Source organism: Pygocentrus nattereri, chromosome 30 (genome assembly GCF_015220715.1).
Source record: "Pygocentrus nattereri isolate fPygNat1 chromosome 30, fPygNat1.pri, whole genome shotgun sequence".
In the NCBI taxonomy this organism is placed as follows: domain Eukaryota; kingdom Metazoa; phylum Chordata; class Actinopteri; order Characiformes; family Serrasalmidae; genus Pygocentrus; species Pygocentrus nattereri.
Window position 1 is genome coordinate 3,283,790 of NC_051240.1, and position 14,679 is coordinate 3,298,468.

A 14,679-nucleotide genomic window follows, 5' to 3' on the forward strand; every position below is an offset into this window, starting at 1 on the left:
TGCCCACCAACATCTATGCCCTTACAGAAGTCGCTTTGTATGGCAGTAAAACGTCCCCTTCCTTTTAAAGTAGCCGGTTCTTAGCCATGCTAGCCAATCAAAGCAACCAGACTTTTTGCCAACAGTCAGGATTCTGTCTTTTGAGAATAAAGGGGCATCAATATTATTTATGTTAAGACCCATTTTGTCCACTTTTTAAAATCCTGCCTTGCTAATGTTGCAAGGTTAGACGAGCTGGAATTTACTTCCACTAATGCAGACCAGGCACCTCGACCAGAGGAGGGACCTGTAAACACCTCAAACTGAGCGAACATGAAGGATTTTGTGTGGATAGCGACATTTAATGACTTATTAATTTCAAACACTGTTTACGTGTGAAAAGTTGCACTGTTAGGATGGATCAGGAGTGTTTGTTGTGTAATCTCTCTCTCTCTGACTTGCAGCTACAGCTGAATCATCAGCAGACTTTATAGATATTATCGATAGTTTGAGGGTCAGATACTTTCTGTTCCTCAATTACAACAAAACTTCACCACATAGTTAGAAATGAATACAAATGAGAAATGAATAACCTAATAACTCTAAATGTAGGTATTGTGATATAAACCGAGTCCGTTCTACAGTTTCTCATTAGGCTGAATGAATAACTGACTCTAAATGTAGGTATTGTGATATAAACTGAGTCTGTTCTACAGTTTCTCATTAGATTAAGTGGGTTTTTTTTCCTCTCTAGTTAAATTTTTTTTAAAACCTATATAGTCTGTCCAACGCCCACATTTGTGGGTGGAGTTTGAGTATGGTATGGTCATGTTATCAGGTTTGGAGTGGAACTTTTCATTGAAAAGTACTCAAATGTTTTTAGTGAAGACAAAGGTGAAGAAATGACTGAATGTGTTAAACTTCCGACCCAGATCTACAGAAGTTGGGCAATCCTTCCTTAAAAGCAGTTAGAGATTAAGCCACAGTAAACGTACGTACAGCATTAGGAATATGTAACGTTAATGCTGGTAATTTAAAGAATGGTGTGATATAGTTGGTGTGGTTTGACTTTCTCTTTCCTGTTCAGACGTACTCTGGCTTGTTCTGTGTGGTTATTAACCCCTACAAAAACCTGCCAATCTACACCGAGGCGATAGTGGAGATGTATAAGGGCAAGAAAAGACACGAGATGCCCCCACACATCTATGCCATTACGGATACGGCCTACAGGAGCATGATGCAGGGTTAGTAAATGCATGCACGTTAGACACTGCATACAGGAACACAACCCAATATTACAGGGGGGGTGGATTATACAGCAGAATATCACGATACTTGGAGATGCTTTCACATTAAACAGGAGTCACTATGTTTAGTATGGCCACATTTAAAGTGCATGCTGTCAAACGGGAACAGTGGTTTACTTTTCCTCTACTTTCCTAGTGAAGTCCACACTTTAAACATGCTTCATTCTGTACTAAATGTGTACTGAAATGGACATGTGGGGTATATTTAATACTTTAATGTGCATTTAATGCAAAATGCTTGAGCTACACTCTGTAATTTGTAGACACAATGTTTTGTGTGTGTGTGTGTGTGTGTGTGTGTGTGTGTGTGACTGATACACTTCAGTGCTACTTGTTGAAGCATACAGCAGCTAAAATGCACTTAAAGGCATTTTAATTAGGTTAACTCTAAATTAGGTTAGGCTCTTGCTAAACATGCTTAGTCAACAAATAAAACATGTAATTGTGCTTTTATAAAATCACTTATTCATTAGGAATAAATACACAGCTTGTGTGGTGTTTGGGTATTTTTTGTATTCTAAACTGGAACCACTGGTGTTGCAATAAAGCTAAATTAAGCAATTAAGATGCGCTTCCTCCCACAGTTGCATGCATGTGTATTAAATAACACTCTGCTACTGTAAGTACAGCTGTTCTAGCAATTTTATCCTACCACGCATAGACATGACACACGGAGTGCATCTCAAACTAGTTGCTCCAATAGTGACGCATCGTTATCGTCCAAGGAGGAAAGGGCAACATAACACAGGCGTTTAGTCCCTAAAGCTAACAGCAAATTAACTGCTGCTACGCACACATGCAGGGCGTAATACTGATTCTCGCATTAGCTCGTTTTTAGGATGCTAATCTCCTCCTCTTTTCTTTTCATTCCTCTACAGATCGGGAGGATCAGTCAATCCTCTGCACGTAAGTCTGATTCAGTAGGACAAAACAATTAGCAGAATAAATAAGATGACAGATTGGTGTGTTTTTGTGTGTTCTGAGCTTTTTTTTTTTTTTTCCTCTCTGATCATTATTTAATTTAATTCCCAGTGGTGAATCTGGAGCAGGAAAAACGGAGAACACCAAGAAAGTGATTCAGTATCTGGCACATGTTGCATCTTCCTCAAAGACCAAGAAAGACCCAGTGAGTCTCACTTGTACACGTTCATCTGGAGTGAAATTCAGTAACAGTCTCGGTGGAGATCTGTTTCTCCTCTCCACAAATCATTAAGCCGTCACTGAAGGCCTACAAGGTGTTCCCCACTGAACAGTTGCATACAAAGATCAAAAGACAAATTATTCATCAATTATTTTTGTTGTTATTGAGAGGGTTGGTCACATCTTTAGATTTCTGACTGTAAATTAACACGGAGCTATCAACTGCCTCTGATTCAGCAGGCAAACGAAAACTGATGTCGTTTGATCTCCCTGACCTCTCTCTCCTTTCTCTTCCTCCCTTTAGAGCAGCAGCAGTCTGTCCCATGTGAGTTATCCTCTCCTCTCCTTCATATGCCTCTCCCTCCATTTCAGTCCTACAAACTTTCTTCTCTCTCTCTATTCGCTGAGCGTTTATCTGATTGTGCTCACTATACTCATGTCTGTTTATTAAAGGGCTCATATGGTAAACTTCCTCGCTTTTATGAAAGTCTGTAGTACGCATGTTCACTCCATAGTCCATGTGTGGCAACTAAGCTATAAAAATGGCGTGTTTTGATTTTAATCTTGAGACCGCTTTTATCTTTTATATCTGCCCATTCAGCAGTTTACCACCACCCATTCACTCCAACTTTTAAGGAGTGTGTCAGAGGAACAGAACAGACCTCATTTACATATAATACTGTCTAAACATGGACTTAAACATAAACAGACCTTTTTATTACTGTGATGGAAAATAATTTAGAAATGATGACTAATGTACGAGAAACACCACAAGCATCATAAATGGGAGACTTGAGATGTAGGATAGCCCTTTTATTCAAAAGAAATGTCTAGGTTGCTGTACTCCTGTTTTGCTTCCACTCTTGTTAATGTTGGGCTAAAAATGAATCTTCTCTTTGGGGTAAGTGGGAATATTTGTTGTATTTGAAGGAAAATTCCAGCATTTTTGACAATTCTGTATAATTGGGAGATGTAAACACTCAGTGGTTTGGTGTGAAATGGTTCAGATGTCTTTACAGTGGTGGTGATGGGAACCAGGGGTCGCCATGACAACACACATTTTAATCACTGTCCAGAGCCACCAGTGAAACCTATACATGTTTTATATGGAATGTTGATGAAGGGAATCTGAAGTTTTCTTTAGGGACTATTTTGCCTCACAGCACCCTGCATGCATCCTTCCACCATGAATGGAGTTAAAGTTCTCAAAACGGTTATAAAACAATGTCTCGGGCATCAGGTAGTGAATTCATAACCATGGTATGTAATGGCTTTCTGTGAAGGAGCTTTGAGGTGGACGTCTGGTTCCTATCCCTACCACTGTGAACAACTCTGACTCGAAGTTTATCTAGAACAGAGCATGAATCTTCTAACTAAAGCCTCTTTACTGACAGTTCTGGTGGGCGCTGCGTTACGTAGATGTGATCTTTACTTCATGTACTTGCTATTACTCCACCAGGGGGAGCTGGAGAGACAGCTGCTACAGGCTAACCCCATTCTGGAGGCCTTCGGAAACGCCAAGACGGTGAAGAACGACAACTCGTCTCGCTTTGTAAGGACTGCTTTAGAGTCTGACCCTAACCTGAGCTAGATTGCCAAAAACGTTAGCTAGAACATCACTGATGCTTAGAGCTGGTTTTAAGCCACGCCCCTTTCACTACTGTTACCAGAGGTCGGTGCACCAACCTGTTCCTCAAAACATCTCGCTTCCTCCTGCAGGGCAAATTCATCAGGATCAATTTTGATGTCAACGGCTACATCGTTGGAGCAAACATTGAGACTTGTATCCTTTTATACTGGGCGAAATTGATTATTTACAATTTTATGCAGCATTAATGCATTGGGCCTCATTATTTTAATAATAAGTTAGCTAAAGTTGGGGGGGGGGGGCGGGGGGCATTTCAAGGGTTCTTGAGTAATGATCTGTTCTGTATAGACCCATGAATGCTCACAGAACCTATTGTGATTAAATGGTCATTTTGATGGAGAACCTATTGTATATTGTTCTACAGAGAACTTTTTGAAAAGGGTTCTATGTAGTACCAAACGGGTTCTTCTGTTACACACTTGACATCACAGTATCAGGACCTATAGAACCATTTACAACACAATCATTCCAAAGAACCCTTTAATTATGCAGCGAGTGTTCATGCTTCTATAAAGAACCGTTTGGTTTACTAAAGAACCCTTGAACCATCACTTTGAGGGGTGTGAGGAAAAAGTATTCCATCTTTGTTGTGGGTGTGGATGGTGATGGTGACGATCATGATTCCCTGTAAGTAAAGCAGTAGAAACGTCCACTCTGGGCTCCTTAACGCTGCGCTGGTCAGACCTGCTGGAGAAGTCTCGTGCCATCAGACAGGCTAAAGAGGAGAGAACCTTCCACATCTTCTACTACCTGATGTCTGGAGCTGGAGACAAACTGCGCTGTAATTAACCTCCACTATTGCATTGTTAATCACTTATTACCAGTCAAACATCAACAGAGGAACATTTAGACTGACACTATGATGATGACCGTTGCCGATTTTGAAATGTGAAAATTTAGTCTGTTATTGTAAAATTCAATATTGTATTGTTTTATTTGTCTAAGTGCTAGTCTGCGTAGCAATATCTTTGTTGTGATGTTGCATGACACCATGTAACAATATGCTTTTCTGAGCCTGTCCGAGGTTGCCAGTAATGCAAAAATGCGTATCTGATTACAAAGAGCATAACTAGTCTTGTTCCAGTGGATTCCTTGGATTCAGTAAAATCATACGTAGTAATCATAGATTTTGATGACATTGTTTTTGTGTAACAGGCCAAAGTAACGTCACATTTAAAGTCCCTCCGTGTAGACTTGTGTATTTAGTAGGGATGTGTATTGGCAAGAAATTGGCAGTACGATGTGTGAGGATACGGGAGCTACCACTAAATGTACTGCTTTGCTTACGACTTTGTGATGCATTGCCGTTTGTTTATTTATATTTAAAGCTAGGTTTGCTAATGCTAACATTAGCAGTGCACTCTTCTTATTTACATTGGAGTGAAAGTCTATTGGCTGAAGATGCCAGCTAGAGTTAAAATTTAAACCCTATACAAAATAAACCGTGGCCATACACGTTTACATGTAAGCTATTCATTAAAAATCAATACTGTGATACGGCATCACACAACCTAGTATCGCAATACTCAATTGTATGGATATTTAACACCCCTAATATTTAGCATATTCAAATCTTGTTTAAATATATACATCAAATTTGTTTAAATATGTGAAATGCTTTGTAATCTTATGAGGTCAGAGATTGACACAGCTAGTCTAATAAATTTTGTGCAGATTTTTGTTGCCTGTGTTTCAGTCCTTATTCTGTGGACTAACTTTACAAATGAGCGTCTCATGAAGTTGTTGGGCAATAAGGAAAAAAATATTGCAGTACTTCAGAAAATTGATGCCCGGTCACTTTGTGCTACATTTTTAAAAATACTATTTTTAGTCAGTATTTGATACTGAAACCAGTTAAACTGGACTAATTTTGGTGTCTCACGACAATTTATTGCAGTGATGTATATTGTTGCCTCAGTGTCTCATCAGTGACCGCAGTGTTTCTGTGCCATGTTTCATCCAGCTGAGCTGTGTCTGGAGGACTTCAGTAAATACCGCTTCCTGTCCAATGGTAAAGTGACCATCCAGGGTCAGCAGGATCGAGACCTTTTCACCGAGACCATAGACGCTTTCGGGATCATGAGCATCCCTGAGGACGAGCAGACAGGTATCAGGCTGACCGCACTGATATAACACCTCTTAATCTTGTTATTGTTAAATACTAATTGCGGTTTAAAAGGCTCATATTATACATTTGTCACTTTTTTTAAATGATTAATTAACACTTGGTCCACATATGGAAACTAGGCTGATTTGAATTTTTGTCCAACACCTATGCACATCATTTTCAGCCTACAGCAGTTTAACTCCACCCCCTCATGCTGTGAAGTTATAAGGAGTGTTTCAGCACAGACTGCTCTCTGAATGATGCACAGCCCATAGAACAGAGATCATTTACATATTGGTCTTAAAGGCACAGTAACGAAGTTTAATTATAAAGAGATAAAGGCTGGAAATGATCATGTGGAAGTGAATTCTGAGTATTTATGGTTCATTAAACTACATGAGTATTGTAAGTGGAGCTCGAAGAGTAAATTACAGTAAATGGAGTGTGAGCCCTAATGATGAAACTGGAAAACTGACAAACGGTAAAACTTTTTTTTTTTTTTTTTTTTTTTTTTTTTTTGTCGTTCCCTTTTCCTCTTTGTCTTGACTTCTCTTGCTCTGTCTCTCAGGTCTGCTGAAGGTGGTTTCTGCAGTACTCCAGTTGGGTAATATGAGCTTTAAGAAAGAGAGGAACTCTGACCAGGCCTCCATGCCTGACGACACAGGTAATAAGATTTATTATTATTATTTATTATTATAAAAATATAATGTAGTTAAAGACTCTGGTCTCACATTGCTGCACTGCTGTGTGTAATGACTGTCCCCTCGTTCAGCGGCACAGAAAGTCTGCCACCTGCTGGGCATGAGTGTGACTGACTTCTCACGCGCCATCCTGTCTCCACGGATCAAAGTGGGCCGAGATTACGTGCAGAAGGCCCAGACTCAGGAGCAGGCTGAGTTTGCGGTGGAAGCTCTGGCCAAAGCAACATATGAGCGGATGTTCCGCTGGCTTGTCGCTCGCATCAACAAAGCGCTCGACAAAACCAAACGGCAGGGAGCGTCCTTCATTGGCATCCTCGACATTGCCGGTTTCGAGATCTTCGAGGTACGTCTGAGGGGGAGGGAGAAATTTATTTATTCATAAATGTATTTTTGTTTGACTTTTGCTGAGAATGTTAGTCACTTGAAACACGCTGTTCAAACGATCCAGTCAGTATGAAGGTCAGTACAGAATATTTACTTTAATTGACGTGAAATTTTAATCATGCAGGCCTGTATCGAATACCCTAAAAATACATCAGACAGAAAATAAGGAATGATGTTATAACTGCATGCATTTTTGCGTTATGTAGCTTCCAAGCCCTACTTACTGTAGGATAACTTTTTGCATTGCTTTATGTACTTTTGTAGAGTGCAGTATACAAACACGATTTTAATTCAATAACTAACTTCTGTTCTTTCCAGTTGAACTCGTTTGAGCAGCTGTGCATCAACTACACCAACGAGAAGCTCCAGCAGCTCTTCAACCACACTATGTTCGTCCTGGAGCAGGAGGAGTACCAGCGCGAGGGCATCGAGTGGAGCTTCATCGATTTCGGCCTTGACCTGCAGCCCTGCATCGACCTCATCGAGAGGCCGGTAAAGCCAGTTTTCTTCACTGCTTTGATAGTTTTAAATGGCTATTTAGTGAAACTGAAACCGGCATTTTTCTAAGCACTGATTAAAGTTCAGACAAAAACAAGTTACAAGTTAGTTTACAATTAGTCTAGTGCGTACCTACTCATCTAAATCAATCAAATTATCACTGGTAGTGTTAAGCATGTCAGTCTCAGAAACCACAAATTTATCCATAAACATGGACAAAAGTAGGTTAGCATAGCTTAAAAACTAGCAACCACCTGGAAGAATTAATTGTCCTTACTTTAGATCAGCAAGAGTGCCGAACATAAGCATGTGGTGGGCTTTTTTTTGGGAGTCCTTTCAGTTGGTACAGTAACAGGTGGCTATAAACATTAGCATTACTACTTAGCCACATTAGCATTACTACTTAGCCACATTAGCCTATTGGCTCCAATGCTAAAGCTAAAGAAGCAAGCTGTAGATGTGATTTAAGGTCTGCAGGTTGTGCAGTGCTAATCAGTGGAATATAAGCTCTTACTCTTTGGCTTCATTAGCCTGAAAGCTAATATCTTGGCTGATGAGCTACTTTAGATTTGGCATGACGTCCTCTGTTCCTGTGTCTCAGTCCTTTGTCTTTCACTTCTCCAGGCTGGTCCTCCAGGCATTCTGGCTCTGCTGGATGAGGAGTGCTGGTTCCCCAAAGCCACAGACAAAACTTTTGTGGACAAGCTGGTTCAGGAGCAGGGAAACCACCCCAAATTCCAGAAACCAAAGAAACTTAAGGATGATGCCGACTTCTGCGTCCTCCACTACGCCGGCAAGGTAGGAGCAGTGACCTCAGAGGGAACCAGGAAAAGCATGACTTTATTCTGAAAGGTACTTTTTTCCAATTTTATTCATCTTTTTCAGGTGGATTACAAAGCAGTTGAGTGGCTGATGAAGAACATGGACCCTCTAAACGATAATGTGACCACTCTGCTCAACCAGTCATCAGACAAATTTGTGTGTGAACTCTGGAAAGATGGTAAGATGTTTTGTGTGTAAACAAGGCTAGCTGACAAATCGGGCTGAGCTAATATGTAATGGAAGCTTATTCCCGCCAATTAGTATGATGCTCACCAGAGCATGTGAGGTGCGAGAGCCCGAGTTTGTTTACCCTCAGCAGGTTTCTGGACTCGGCAGACTGTGACTGGGCCGTCGCTTTAAGCCTTAACGTCCTGAAAAAGCACACGATGTTTAACTACTTTCCATTTTGTCCCCATGAAATTCATGAGTTCATTTATTGATGTACTGTTAAGACGTCCTCACAGAATGTGAGGCGTTTTTTGTAAGCGTGTGCAATTTGGACTCTTTATCTGAAAACAAAGGTTCCATCTTCTCTCTGCAAGCCAGTGGGCGCTTTAAATACACACGAGGACCAGTCCGGCTCTAATTCGCTCGTGTTGCCGCTCTACTTGGTGACTTTGGCAAAAACTAAAACTCTGCCTGTCTGTTTAGTTCTTTAGTCTTGTCTTATATTTATAAAAGTTAAGGATTAAAGGTGATTTTAAATGGTGAACATTTGAATCGGTGGCGTCTTAATTACAACAAACATGAATTTCATTCATTCATCCAATTCTTCTTTCTCTCAAAATAAGACCTTTTGAATTGGTCACATTTCTGATATAAAACAAACCCTTACATGCCCTTTTTGCTGACCTGCTACACTGACCTGATGGGACAGTTTATTACAATAGCTGGTTTCTGTCTGACTAACCTAAAACTGACCTCTGCACATCACCGAATATTTTGCACTGACCTTGTACTAAACTTCAGCTTTTTGTTAAGAAAATTCTTAAACAAGTTATAAAAAGACTGCATTTAAATGTGACTTTCTGCTGCATCTAGATGCTGTTGCACTAGTTTTGTTTTAAAATGGAGTATAAACGGTTTGTGTTCCTCGTCATTGCTTCTCATGTTTGGTCAGGTAGAATCTTAACACCAAGTAGAAAGTAAGTTCCTAGGATTAGAAACCTGCTCCAAAAAACTCATTTACAATTTTAATGGGATTCTGATGTTATACATGATGGTGGCTTTCATGTATATGTACGTTCCACACATCAGTTTTGCTTTTTGGAATGCGAAATCTTTGAAGCTCAATATCTCAGAACCTTATAAATCCAAGACGATGACTTAAACGGGCTTAAATTGTGTAATTAATAAAATGGTGTGGAGGAGTTCAAAATGGGGAAAACCCAGACTGAGTCTGGTTATTCAGTGATCTCTAATCAAGTCTGGATGGTGTTGGTGATCAAAAATGAAACGGATCACATCACTCCCATTCTGGAAAAAACTACCAGGCAGCCAGTGATATTTTGGGAGAGATTTTTAAAGCTCTGCTGCTGGTTTTAAAGATGTAAATGACCTTAAAGTTCCTGAATGCATTTCTGTTTATGGTCTTTGATCTGCAGATACTGACCTTCTGCACACACCTTCTGTAAAATGCAGAAAATGTGCAGAGCCTCTGTCTAAAAACTCCAGTTTAGAAGCAGAACGGTGAAGCTCAGAGCTCACTTTTAATAAACATTTGAAAACCCAGCGCTTTATTAAAACTCTACGACTCTTTGGTCTTATCTTTTTAAATCTGAATGGTTGTCTATCATGCAAGACCCTGAGCTGCCACCAGCATGAAAAGTGCTCCAAGGAAAGGTGGTTGTCGTCGTCAAATAATGGATAAGCATAGGCAAAAACCATAACGTTCATCTTGAAGCATGAATTTTGTCAGAATTTGTGAGGATGGATTTAGTGAAAAAATCTAATACACATCATTAGTAAATTGGGGCCAGATTCCCAAACCCTGATTTAAAAATGGAAAAAATAAACTCTCTTTAGTGATTCACCACTCGTGCTACAGTTCAGTCCAAGACTCCATGCATGTCTGAGAAACTGGAGTTTCTGATCCTGGTCTGCTACCCTGTCTCTCTGCAGTGGACAGGATTGTGGGATTGGATAAAGTGGCAGGAATGGCAGATTCTGCACATGGAGCATTCAAAACCCGTAAAGGAATGTTCCGGACCGTGGGGCAGCTTTACAAAGAGCAGCTGTCCAATCTGATGACCACGCTTAGAAACACCAACCCCAACTTCGTCCGCTGTATCATCCCCAACCACGAGAAGAAAGTAAGCGAAAAGGGCAGAAGCAGTGAGCCAGCTGACAAGTTCTTACATTTAATATAATGTAAATATAAATGGGTGGCTTTTTGTGGCTGTAATATAATAATTGTAGTATTTATCATAAAACTTGTTTTCCACAGTTTCTGGCTTTTCCATCAGGTTGACATTTTTGTAAATTTTTAACCTCACATTTGTAAGTCTTTGAAAAATTCAGCTGCACAAATCAGACTAGAACTGCCTGCCTAGATGTGTACTCAATCTGTCCTCTACTCATTCTGCCTCTCTCTCCCTCCACAGGCTGGTAAACTGGAGCCCCATCTGGTTCTGGAACAGCTGAGGTGTAATGGGGTTCTGGAGGGAATCCGGATCTGCAGGCAAGGCTTTCCCAACCGCATCGTCTTCCAGGAATTCAGACAGAGGTACGAACAGTTACAATCATGTGGATTTGCGTGCTTTCATACATAAACACATTGATGTATTCATGCATTTATTCATATTTATTTTTGCACACGTTCATGTGTCTTTAAAATATTAATGCATGTATTCATTTATGCAGAAATTTCTGCATTAATGTGTTCATTAATTCATGCATCTGTTTCCAGGTATGAGCTGCTCACCCCCAATGCCATCCCTAAGGGTTTCATGGATGGAAAGCAGGCCTGTGTCCTGATGGTAAGAGCTGCTGCAGTAACAGTATAGTTGAGGTCTAAACACATTTCTTATTTTTACCCCTACACTTGTTTTTAAGGGTCAGTTTGCCCCTTGGAATGGAGTTACAAGGTGTGGTGGTTAATCTTTCCTACAAAATTTGACAACCCTTAAATAAAGAAGAGCATTACTTAATTAACTGGCTACTAGCACTGCTCTGTAGGCGACCTGCCCGGCTGGAGTGATGGCAAAGGAGGCTAAAGTTCAACAACCTCGCTGCAGAGCTTTAGTTACATTTGGGGAATCGATTATTTATTATTGCCCACCCCTAATTCTTCATTGAAATGAAGCTGAAGTCAGCTGTTCACCAGCTTGTTCAAATTTGCCCATTCCGCCTTAAATGGTGCAGCAGTTCTGGAGGGGTAGGGCTGAGTGGTAGGGGCGAAGGGTGAAATGGGATTGGACCCATGTTCACATTACAAGCCTTATTGCTTAATTCTGATTTTATTTTGCTCAGTTCCAAACATGATCATTCACAAATCTGTAGGTAGGTGATTCAAATCTTTCAACCGAACCCCCCCGCTTTTTTTTTTTTCCCTTCTTCTGGTCATGTTCATCTGATCTTCAAATTAGATCTGAGACACTTTATATGGTTGTAGATCAGATACTGGTTAAATTTGTGTATAGCAAATTCATGTTGGTTGTTTTCTCCCCAATTTAGTTATATCCAATTCCACCCTCTGTTTGGGACTCCTCCAATCACACAGTACTACCAGAACTAGGAGGGTTGAGGTAAATGGGCTTCGTCAGACATGTGAAGCTCCGCAACATTGAGCACTGGGTCTGAACGGGCAGATCAGAGTTCATGCAGTGTCTGACATGCATCAGATTTCAGTACCATGTATGAAAACGTCAGATTCAGACGCATCGGTCACATTTAAAAGAAACTTTGGCCACTTTTACCTGCTGTGTGAATGCAGCCTTGCTTACACAAATGTGAACCATCCAGTCAAAGATCAGTTCTAAGCAAAAAATCAGCATTTAGTAAGGAGGCTTGTAAGGTGAACACAGCCAAAGTGGCTCAGATCGGATTTGAAAAAAATCGCCCTACTTGGAAAACGTCTGCAATTATGGCAAAAGTCGGATTTGCCCCACTTCAGCCTGGTAATGTGAAGTGTTTAAAGCTCTTTTTGTAACACTTGCGTTAATCACCTTTTCTGTGATCAGATCAAAGCCCTGGAGCTGGACTCTAACTTGTACCGCATCGGCCAGAGTAAGGTGTTCTTCCGGGCCGGAGTCTTGGCTCACCTGGAAGAGGAGCGAGACCTTAAGATCACCGACGTGATCATCAAATTCCAGGCCTGGTGTCGGGGACACGTTGCACGGAAGTAAGACCCTGTTTCTGCATGCTTCTGTTGCAAGAGTTGTGTGCAAAAGTTTGAACATCCCTGGTCAAACCACACGGGAAAATGCGTTTACATCGTCCACAGAGAACATGCTTTAAATGTGACATTTTCATGCCCAGTTTTTGCCACGTTTAACACTTTTGGCGTTTGTGTGTATTTAAGCGACAGTAATACAATCTGACGTACATTAAAGCTGCTGTGTTTGCAGGCTAAGATTCTAAAACTTCGTTTCCTGATTTGTTGCCTGAAATTTAGCTCATTGTTTGTCCAGCAGTGCATTTTCTAAAAATCAGAAATTGGTTTTCTAAAAATTCCTGACAGGTTTGATTGTAGTCCAGACAGAGAAGTGTTTATAAATAGTGGTTAAGTGTGATTTTATGCTCAGCTGTGTGTGTCTTTGTGTGTGCAGGGCATTCGCTAAACGGCAGCAGCAGCTGACGGCAATGAGGGTGATCCAGAGGAACTGTGCTGCATACCTCAAACTCAGGAACTGGCAGTGGTGGAGACTCTTCACCAAGGTTTCATTTCCCTTCATAAGTCCTTTGACTTCCCAAACCCAAACGGCGCACTCACAGCCAATCCAATGAAATTGTAGAATACCACCGTAGTAACAACCTCATATCTCCAAAGTGATAACTTTGCAGGAGAAGGGAAAAAAACATGCTTTGCTTTTGATGCAAGTCACTAGAACCAAACTTTTTTCCAAGGAATTTTGGGCCATTTCACTTGGTCCTTTCATTGGAAAAATGCCCAAAATGGAGTATAAAATTTCTAGTGAGTGAATGACATTGGCATGGAAGAGGAAATGATTTAGCATGGAGGTAATTCAGCTTTTCAGAATATGCGTTCATGGGATCCCAAGTTCTATTCATATATAATGATAGTAGCTTTTGTTCAGCTAATCACTGTGTAGTAGGAGTGTTGGCTCAGTTACCAAGCTGCATTGTGTAAATTGTGTATTGTTGCAGAAAAAAGGAAAGCTGCAGCACTTGTGGAAGATTTTTGAGAATATATTGCAATATATTCTCTGCTGTCAAGCTATCTGGCCAATCTAGTTGCTAATGAACAGATTTAAGCCTAACATTGATAATTGAGACAAATGGTCTTATTTACGTTTATAATTACTCCCACTGTTTTCCTGATTCATTTAATCTGCAACAAGAAACTGACACTAAAGTTGCGAGGCTAAAGTCAATTTATTTGAATTTTCACACAAGCTGGTGAATGAGAAGCTGAACTAAAGCTTAAAGCAGAGCTAAGCATGTCTGCAATTTTTTTTTTTAGCCCACACTAGTACATTAGCATATACTGAGACGTAATTTATGGTGATGGTAAAAAGGACACGAGCCATTTTGCCCTTTCAGCAGAAACCAAACCACTTAACGTTTGGGTTGCTGCCGACCCCTGTACTAGACGTGGAGTGAAGCTGCCGTTACTCCATCTCTGCACTAAGAACACGGTTCACCAGACATGCTTTGTGTCCTTTCAGGTGAAGCCTCTGCTGCAGGTGAGCCGCCAGGAGGAGGAAATGCAGGCTAAAGATGAGGAGCTGGAAAAGGTGAAGGACAAACAGCAGCAGGCTGAGCAGCAGCTCAAGGAGTATGTGGAGAAACACCAGCAGGTACACTCTCGCCTGGAGCTCACGCCACACTGACTGAAATATCCATAAAATGTTTGAGGGTCACAGGTGCCCAAACCTTTTGTCTTCAGGCTGTGCAGTTTAATTTTTGTGG

At 40.7% G+C, this 14,679-nt stretch overlaps 1 protein-coding gene across 1 annotated transcript in view; it reads left to right on the top strand.

Annotated features, from left to right (window-relative positions):
• Nucleotides 1–14,679, top strand: part of myh9a (myosin, heavy chain 9a, non-muscle) — a 46,502-nt gene that overhangs the window by 11,004 nt on the left and 20,819 nt on the right. The window contains exons 3-21 of the mRNA XM_037536500.1: nucleotides 1,067–1,223; nucleotides 2,165–2,192; nucleotides 2,319–2,412; nucleotides 2,731–2,751; nucleotides 3,886–3,978; nucleotides 4,146–4,209; nucleotides 4,757–4,855; nucleotides 6,038–6,181; nucleotides 6,750–6,845; nucleotides 6,954–7,225; nucleotides 7,585–7,758; nucleotides 8,389–8,562; nucleotides 8,650–8,764; nucleotides 10,708–10,898; nucleotides 11,190–11,311; nucleotides 11,495–11,564; nucleotides 12,768–12,928; nucleotides 13,356–13,464; nucleotides 14,436–14,567. Coding sequence (XP_037392397.1) covers nucleotides 1,067–1,223; nucleotides 2,165–2,192; nucleotides 2,319–2,412; nucleotides 2,731–2,751; nucleotides 3,886–3,978; nucleotides 4,146–4,209; nucleotides 4,757–4,855; nucleotides 6,038–6,181; nucleotides 6,750–6,845; nucleotides 6,954–7,225; nucleotides 7,585–7,758; nucleotides 8,389–8,562; nucleotides 8,650–8,764; nucleotides 10,708–10,898; nucleotides 11,190–11,311; nucleotides 11,495–11,564; nucleotides 12,768–12,928; nucleotides 13,356–13,464; nucleotides 14,436–14,567 — 2,316 coding nt within the window. The remainder of the gene's footprint in view (nucleotides 1–1,066; nucleotides 1,224–2,164; nucleotides 2,193–2,318; nucleotides 2,413–2,730; nucleotides 2,752–3,885; nucleotides 3,979–4,145; nucleotides 4,210–4,756; nucleotides 4,856–6,037; nucleotides 6,182–6,749; nucleotides 6,846–6,953; nucleotides 7,226–7,584; nucleotides 7,759–8,388; nucleotides 8,563–8,649; nucleotides 8,765–10,707; nucleotides 10,899–11,189; nucleotides 11,312–11,494; nucleotides 11,565–12,767; nucleotides 12,929–13,355; nucleotides 13,465–14,435; nucleotides 14,568–14,679) is intronic.